This window comes from Phalaenopsis equestris, unplaced genomic scaffold, assembly GCF_001263595.1.
Source record: "Phalaenopsis equestris unplaced genomic scaffold, ASM126359v1 Scaffold000805, whole genome shotgun sequence".
Classification (NCBI taxonomy): Eukaryota; Viridiplantae; Streptophyta; class Magnoliopsida; order Asparagales; family Orchidaceae; genus Phalaenopsis; species Phalaenopsis equestris.
The window spans coordinates 34,335-43,959 of record NW_018165245.1 but is presented as its reverse complement, the minus strand read 5'-3'; the positions used below and the strand labels follow the sequence as shown (position 1 = coordinate 43,959).

The 9,625-nt window shown below is 33.0% G+C and overlaps 1 protein-coding gene across 1 annotated transcript in view; it reads right to left on the bottom strand.

The window, feature by feature from the left end:
* The window catches only part of LOC110031406, a 5,929-nt gene extending 5,259 nt beyond the window's left edge, over positions 1-670 (bottom strand). Inside the window, exons 1-2 of the mRNA XM_020734583.1 lie at positions 514-670; positions 87-176 (exon numbers count right to left, since the gene is read on the bottom strand). Coding sequence (XP_020590242.1) covers positions 87-176; positions 514-545 — 122 coding nt within the window. The 5' untranslated portion in view covers positions 546-670. The remainder of the gene's footprint in view (positions 1-86; positions 177-513) is intronic.
* Positions 671-9,625: the final 8,955 nt, after the last annotated feature.

Sequence of the window (9,625 nt, the reverse complement as noted above, 5' to 3'; positions counted from 1 at the left end):
ATTCCTGCTTTTTGAATAAAATCGATATCACTACCCATAAAAAAATCATCATGAAACGTTTTAGGAAAAAATATCGTATTGTTAACCTTAGTGGATTGGGATCTTGCAAGAGCCTCCGCAAAGGTCCTATCCATCCGTCACAAAGCCACCAATGCCGCAGTGCCCAATCGAGGCACCTACAACAAACCAAATTTGAAATCCAAAAAAAGATACAAAATCGTTCAAAACCACAAGGATCAAAACCCCAGCCCGAAATCTTCACAGTCCAAAATCTGTCAAAAACGCAAAATAAGAACCAAAATAAATTCCAAACCAAAAACTGACATAATTCGAAATCAAGAAAAATGAAAGCGAAATTAAAATAAAACGCCTAACAAACCCCAGATCTGAAATCAAAAAACCAAAAACCAAAAGAAAAACCAAATCGCAATAAAATCCTCCAGATCCATAAACAGGGAACCCAAAACAAGCAAAAGAAAACAGTAGATGAGCAAGAAAGAGGAAGGATCTCACCCAAACGAAACCCACAAACGAAGCCCTCTCATGAAGATCTTCCATTCTTGCCGCAGCTCCCAGATCCCCTTTCGCCGCACCTCCCTGCCGCCTCCATCTAGCCGTTATAGAAATCATATATATTTTTTGATAGAAGGAGGATGATTCGGCTCCCTACATGTTGATAAGAAGTAAAATTACAAAATTGCTTAGTTGGGAAGGGTCCCCAGTCTAGAAATAAAATATAATGTTACTTACTCATAAGGGGATAGCCCAACCACAGAAACAAACCCTCATTACAGCTAAAAGGGAGAATATACATTCATATAATATATATGTATGTATATTTTTGGTCCCAAAATGCAAGTATTGTTCTTAGAAGAAAATAAAGAAAAACAGTAAACAGTACCAGTACCACTACAAAAAGAACCATAATGTCCCACTACATGCTGTCATTCTAGTCAAGGCTCATCATAGCAGTAATAGCAAGAGAACAAGCTGCAACTCTTAAGTGGGGAAAAGACAAAAGGTCCCCATCCATCAAAAACAGAAGTGCAGAGGGTGGGCAGTAAGAAACAATTGTATTTTATCTTGGATCACTCCGTTCTGGATTGTCTTTTATTAAGGAAAAGATAAATTTAGGGGGATCCATCACAACAGTTTTGGTAATCAATGCCAAATTGTTTTAGATTTATTTTGTAAACTGGGAGTCTATTATGTTATGTCATTTTTGTCTTCTCATTGTGGAATGTCTGTTATAAATGTCATGGAGTGTTTGTCATAAATATGACGAACGACCTGTCATAGATATCATGAAATGTCTGTTTTTCATACATATTATAGAGTGTCTGTCGCAAACATCAGGAATGTCTGTCTGTCTTAGATATTATAGAGTGTCTGTCATAGACGTCATGGAATATTCATTGTATGGAATGTCTATCACATAATGGAATGTTGCCATAAATGTCATATAATGTTTGTTACAAAATGAAATGTCTATCATTGATGTTATGGAATGTCTTTCTGTCATAGAATGTCTATTGTAGATGTGATAGAATGTCTGTCATAGATGTCGTGGAATGTATGTCGTAGATGTATGTCGTGAATGTCATAAAATGTCTGTGTAGATGTGATGTCATGGAATGTATGTCATAGATGTATGTTGTGAATGTTATTAAATGTCTGTTGTAGATGTGATAGAATGTCGTTGTGAATGTAACAGAATGTTTGTCATAGATGTATGTTGTGAATGTCATGAAGTGTCTGTCGTAGATGTGATAGAATGTCTGTCATAGATGTCGTGGAATGTATGTCGTAGATGCATGCTGTGAATGTCATAGAATGTATGTTGTAGATATGATAGAAGGTCTTTGTGAATGTCAAGGAATGTTTGTCGTAGTTGTCATATAATGTTCATTGTGAATGTCATTGAATGCGTTGTGAATGTTATGAAATGTCAGTCACAGATGTCATAGAATGTCTGTATGGTATGTCAGTCACAAACGTCATGGATAACTTTTATTGCCAAAGAGTTGAAATTAAGTAAGATAGTCCTATCTTTCAAATGATTGAATACCTTAGAATTTCATGTTTTTTTTTAACTCTTAATGTCGCAGAGTTAAAATTTGGGTAAGATAATTCTATCTGTCAAAAGATAGAATATCTCAAAATGTCATGTCATTTTAACTCTTAATGTCGCAGAATTAAAATTTGGGTAAAATGTCATATCTGAGTAATATTATCCTACCTGTTATAAGATAGAATATCTTAGATAGTCATGTTATTTTACCATTAATGTCGAAGAGTTAAAATTTGGGTAAGATAATTCTATCCGTCAAATGATAAAATACCTTAAAATGTCATATCTGGGTAGGTTAATCCTATCTGTCAAAAGATAAAATATCTTAGAATGTCATGTTATTTTAACTCTTAATGTCGCAGAGTTAAAATTTGGATAAGATAATCCTATATGTCAAAAGATAGAATATCTTAGAATGTCATGCTATTTTAACTCTTAATTTTGCAGAGTTTAAATTTTGATAAGATGTTCCTGTCTATCAAAAGATAGAATATCTTAGAATGTCATGTTATTTTAACTCTTTATGTCGCAGAGTTAAAATTTGGATGAGATAATCCTATCTGTCGAAAGATAGAATATCTTAAAATGTCATGTTATTTTAACTCATAATGTTGTAGAGTTAAAATTTTTTAAGATAGTTTTAGTTGTCAAAAGTTGAATATCTTAGAATGTCATATCATTTTAACTCTTATTGTCGCAGAGTTAAAATTTGGGTAAGATAATCCTACCTGTTAAAAGATAGAATATCTTAGAATATCATGTTATTTTAACTCTTAATGTCGCAGAGTTAAAATTTGGGTAAGATAATTTTATTTATCAAATAATATAATACCTTAAAATGTCATGAGGTTTTAACTCTTAATTTCGTAGAGTTAAAATTTGGGTAAGATAATTCTATTTGTCAAATGATAGAATATCTTGGAATGTCTTATCATTTTAACTCTTAATGTCAAAGAGTTAAAATTTGGTTAAGATAATCTTAAGATAATCTTATCTGTTAATCTTATCTGTCAAAAGATAGAATATATTGGATTGTCATGTCAGTTTAACCCTTAAAGTCGAAGAGTTGGGAAAGATAATTCTATCTGTTAAATGATAGAATATCTTAAAATGTAATGTTATTTTAACTCTTAATGTCAAAGTGTTGAAATTTGAGAAAGATAATTCTCTGTGACAAAAGATAGAATATCTTTGAATGTCATATCATTTTAACTCAATGTCGTAGAGTTAAAATTTGGGAAAGATAATTCTATCTGTCAAAACATGGAATATCTTTGAATGTCATATCATTTTAACTCTTAATGTCGTAGACTTTAAATGTGGGAAAGAAAATTTTATCTGTCAAAAGATAGAATATATTTGTTTGAAGAATGAATGATTTAACGAGAGATGAGGAGAGAAAACCTTCAAAGCGGAGTCGCCGCTCTCTTGTTGCCGCCAAGAACTTGTCATTCGCGGCGGTCGCCAATTCTCTCTTTGTCGGATTTGTGTCTTTTGGTTGAAAGGAGTCGTCACTCTGTTTATCTATTTTTAACTGCCCTAACCTTCAGTTAACTTATTCTCTTGAATAATGTCAAGGATTTCAAGATCTTAGGAAACTAGGAAAAAAAGGGCTAAAGATAGAGAACATGAGAGAAATGTAGAAAGGATTTTTTATTGTGGCGAACATTAAAGAGAAATACTTTCTCATATAAGGAAAACCACATGAGAATTAAATAGCTAGATATTTTAGGTGTATCACCTATTCTGAGTTCTTAATTTTCCTATAGGAGCAAGCTATTATAGTTAATTACATCTTAGACAGTTAAAACCCTCTAAGAGAACTCCTGATTCTTATCAACACTCGTTCTTCTAAAATATGTCAAAGTTAAGGAAAGAAATATCAAATATTTTATTCCAAGGGTAATAGATTTTTAAGAATCCGATTCCACCCTAAAGGTTTTATTTTGTTTTTCATGTCATGTCATGTCATTTTGTATTTGTTTTGTTTTTGTCATGTCATTTTTATGTCATGTCATGTCGTTTAGTTTTGTTTTGGTTTTGTTTTCTTAAAAATTCCGCTTATGAATGTCATCCTACAAAACAGAGTTAGCACAATCTATAACATGCAAAAGAAATCTAAAGAGAAATTTTTGTTTTCATGTCTCCAATAAACCTGCAAACTAAAACATGATAAACATAAAATCATGTTTTCAGATTTATCAGCTTTATTTGGTCATTTAATTGGTTGAGAAAATTTTAAACACCCAGTCAAAATGTCTATGGCTCCATCGTCCCAGGGTCGTAAAATATTTAGATTTACTTAGTCTGAAAGTTGTTTAAACCAGGGCCAAAAGATTATTGTCAGTAACTATAGATTGCATCGTCCCAGAAATCTTTGTAAATCTGAACACAGAAGTTCTAGATTAAGTTTTAATGTCTTTTAAGATGAATTTTATGTCATTTATGTCGGTGAGTTGGATTTTTATGATGTCATTTGTTTTAGTTTAAATGCCGATTAGACTTGAAGGAGTTTAATTTAAACCTAAGATTTACGTTTAATGTTGGTGAAACTTAAGTTATGAAGATGATTTAGGTTCAATGTAGGTAGAACCTAAAGTTTAAAATAGTTTAATTCCAATGTGGGTAGGACTTAAAATATTTTAGGTACAATGTAGGTAGAACCTAAAGATTTAATATGGTTTAAGTCCAATGTAGGTAGCAATGTAGGTAGGACAGGTTCAATGTAAGTAGAACCTAAAGATTAAAATGGTTTAAGTTCAATGTATTTAGGAATTAAGGAATTTAGGTTCAATGTCGGTAGAACCTAAGGATTTGAATGATTTAAGTCCAATGTAAATAGGACTCAAGGAATTTAGGTTCAATGTCGTTAGAACCTAAGGATTTGAAATGGTTTCAGTCCAATGTAGGTAGGACATAAGATACTTTAGATCCAATGTAATTTGGATCTAAGATTGACTTAGGTTTGTTGGCTTAATTTTTTAGGGGTCTTGTGGAAGCTATCGGTCGTCAGAATGGAAATCCTGACGCCCGGTTCGGAAAGGCATTTCATTTATGTATAAATATGTAATCAAACTGGTTCCATGTCTTTTAAAGTTTAGATAAAAAAGCACTACACCTCAAGCTATGTTTCTATCTCAAAAGATAAACACACACATAACTTGATAGTGCACATAACTTGATAGTGAAGCTCAATCAAATAAACTAAGAAATATCTGATATCCGTTTAAGTCTGCGGAAATCATTTTTATGTTGACCGAAAAGTTCCTCTTTTTAATACAAAAAATTAAATAGGGTTTATATTAAGCTGAGTTCTTGAAAGTTTCTTATAAAGGCAAACCCTTATAGTTAATTACATCAGTCACTTAAGAAAACTCTCGATAAAAATCAGAGGATATTGTCTTTAAGAATTTCGAAGGATAAGACTTTTCAAAGAGATCCGGCAAAGATGTGTGAAATGAGAATAACTCAAATTTGGAACATTTATTATGAAATCCATGAAATCCAAAGATCCAAAGGAAGAAGAACTAGGGGATGCCACAGATCCTGAGGAGAACCTCAATGACTTCCCAAGCTATCATACTGTTAGAGGAGAAATATTTAAATGTTTCATCCTGCTAATTTTATTAATTAGGGCTTACATTCGTGTGAAACGGTCACGTGAATAGCCTGGAAGATATGAGGATTTAGGTCGTACCAAACGACAACCTCAGAATCCTAAAATAGGTTAGAGCTTATATTGTATAGCAAAACCTAAAGATAAGTTGAGGATTTATGTCGCACTAGTAAACAACCTCGAAGTCTTATGACTTAGTTATTTAATCCTAATGAATGGTTTAGCTGGTGAAGACATGTTTTGTTGTTGAAGATGACCATGTTATCCACAATACCAGCTCTAAGCTCCTCGTCGTGGGGATTTTAAGTTTTCTAATGTGTCAAGTCTTGATGTCAAATCAAATGTTTCCTAAGGTTATGGTTATTTAAATATTATTGAGAATGTTAAAGTTGAATAGAGCGACACCGGTTAGGATTCCACGGGTTCCCTCGTTCTGACACCACTATTTTTCTTTAGATTTACTTAGTACAAATGAATTTACTAAACTCAACTTAATGAGTTCCATACTTTCATTTAGACCATGAGAAATCTCGTTAGCAACCATAGGTTACCTCCTCTGAGAGATTCTCTATCATCCGATAGAGACGTCTTAATTTAGTTGTAATTTTTATTTTGTTTTGTTTATGATTAAATTTTAAGTTCTTATATTTTGACTGTTGTGGTGGTTTATTTTATCTTCTTTTGATTTCTTAATTTTTATTTTAGTTTCAGTTTTGTGGCCATCCTAAAAGTTTCAGGTTTGAAATCAGTTTTGACATGCAGGGTGACTTTATTGTTGAACATGCAAGTTTATAAGCAGGGGACAAGAGGTGCACATAAATAAAAGTAAATCGCGATGTAATAACTTAAAAGCGTACCTGTCGATTCTTCCCATTCCTCCACCTGAAAGGTCAGTACCTGCAAAGCATATGTGTATAATTTTGCAAGAAAAGTAGAAAACACAGGTTTGAGGTGTGTCTATCAGATCCTGTGTCATACTCTGGTGGGTCCAATTTGATCATCTCTGTGGATGATTCCATTAAGCAAATCGTAATAAGTCCAGGTGTCCTTTGAGATTCTCAAATGATCATAAAAAATCCTAGGTAATACCCTAAATATTTCTCAGTCCAAGTGTCCTCTGAGTTCATTTTGGTCTTATTATGTTTGCTATGTGGTTCACCCAGTTTATACCCTTATACTCAGTGAACTTTGACGTTTTGATTATCCCTTTAAGTGGGGTAAACATCACTAATGTTTCACTTATGAATTATACGGGTAAAGGCCCTTAGGGGCCATTTGGCTTTAATTAAGGGACTTGAAACTAAGCCGGTTTGATTTTTAAAGATGGGCTTGTAGTGTTTTAAAGTTTCAAATTAATTATAGGTCATTTTTGAAACCTCATTAGACAAAATTTTGATTAAGCCTAATTAACTACTAAGCTCTTAAAACTTAATGGGTAGATTTGTAATTTTTAGAAAAATTTAAGTATTTATATTTTTAATCCTTATCACGTGTCATAAATTATTTCACAACCATTAGTTGGGGTTTTAAGTTAGTGGGTTATTCTCTTCCAAAGTCAAACCCCTCACCTTAATATTCTTATTTAATTATTCTTCCAAATTTGATCAATTTGAAAAATTACAAATTTATCTTTAACGAGACCAAAATGAGATTGGTTGTTACCATTTACCCCTTTCTTATTTCAATCATCAATACATATTAATTAAGATTATTTATTACCCATTTACCCTTTGGTTAAACCTAAATATTAATTAAGGCTTAAATTCCACAATTACAGTTTGGCCCTTCAAGGCCCCAACACCTCATAATTCATTAAATCAAACTCAAATGAGTTCAAAATTTTTTATGTTACCCCATTTATTGGTTAACTAAAACATCAGAGGAGGAAATATGATTTTCCTATATTTATTTAATTTTATAATTATTTTTAATGCAAAAATATAGATTTTTAATGAAATTTTAATAACTCAACCAAAACAAAGCTTCTGTCCTTAAAAAAATTACTGGAGGTTCACTTAAGTCAGAGGACCACTTCGACAAATTTTTATAATTTTTAGAAGTTTAATATAATTATTAGAATTATTTGTTTATTTTGAGTATTAATTGAATATAAAATATTCTTTAAATGGAAAATTAAATTTTATATTTTTGTTAAATCTCTCTGAGGTCAGGGGACCCAAAGAAATAAAATTCATATTTTTGTGATATATATTTTAATTATTAGAATTAATTTAGTGGAAAACTAAGAAAATTCATTTTATGCCTTTAAAAATTAATATCTTGACTTAGAAAATTAGGAAAATTTTTTTGATTGTTCTCAAGTGATCAGAAAGCCAATGACCAATCGAGTTAAACAAATCTCTAGGTCTAGCAAGGCTGTAACCAGAGAATCTCTCATCTCATTTGACAGGATCAGATGAGCTAACACATTGTAATCCACTTTATATAATCCTCCGATCTTTACTTGGCTAGGTGGTTTTTTTGCTGGCGGAGGTGGAGGTAGCTCTTCTTGAGTTACTATTTATTTTCCTTTATCTACTGGAACTGATTTTGGGGGTAACACTCTCCCGCTCATTAGGTTTATCTCTATGATTTCTTCTTCTTCTTGCAATATTGTCGGTAAATTTTTTGTTGCTCCTTCATCGGAGAGATCCGAATTAATGGTGAGTGATGTGTCATGATGCTTAAGGACTGGCTCCTCACTCCAGGTGCTACTGTAACCAGTATCGTCGATATCTTCTTTATCCTGGTTAGTGAGCTCATCGAACTCAAGTACGATTTGAGGATCAATTTGGGAATCAAGATTGAAGTTAGATTGAGCAAAGTCAGTTACGTAGCAAAGTCAGTTACGTTAAGTCAGTTACGTTATCACTAGAAACTGTTAAAACGTAGCCAAAATCGTAATCATTATATTCATAGTACCCCTTTGGGGGCAAAAAGATAATCATACATGGTCAGGGTTCGATGATTTTCTTCCTCTAATCCGAGACAACCAATCTAACAGAGGCAACCCCTATCCTACCTCCCGCTCTATCGGTCTTTATGGTGGTATTCTTTTCTTTCTCTTTTAGTTGCGGTTGTTTATTTGGAGAAATTTCCATCTCTAGCTGAGCAGGCTGTAGACTCTGAACGACTGCCTGAGCTGATGCTATTTGGATCTAATACTTTTCTGAAATGGGTGCCCAGTGTGCAGAAGCTGAAAGTGCCTACTTTAGTTCTCTGGAACCCACCTCCTGAAGGGTGGTTGAAAGCCAATATAAATGGAAGCTTTTGTAAGGAGGCTGCAGGTGTGGGAGGAATCTTTAGGAACTCTCTAGGGAAGTGCATGATACACTTTTCCTCTCCAACTTGGGAAATTGATGCACTAGAAACTGAAATGATTGCTATTTATTGGGCTATCGACCTTGCCAAGCAATGCAACATCATAAAATTGGTAGTTGAGATTGGTAGTTGTAGCTGTATTAGAATACTGAATCAGGAAGAAGCTGCTCCATGGAATGTTGCTAGGTGGACTATTAAGATCAAAAGCATGTTGATCAATGTTGAAGTGATTTTCCAGCATATCTTAAGGGAAGGTAACACTCCTGCACATAGTTTGGCAGCTAGGGGGAAGGATAATGAAGAGATTGCTGTAGGGACTATACCTTCCACTCAGCTTGAAATCCTTCTTCATGGGGATAGTTTATCCATTCCTTATATTAAATTGATTTTTTACATTCATACATTCACACTAGGTCGGCTATTGTGTCAATCATAGATATTCCCCACATTTTTTGTATACTTCATTGTATGATCTCAGTTAGATAGATGGGAAGGGTGTGGTTTGAGTGATCTTCTCACTCATTTTGTAATCCAACTTTCACATTAACATGTAAGGAGCTATAGCTTAGCTCTTTTCCTATAATATATATATATATACATATATATATAGCACTTCG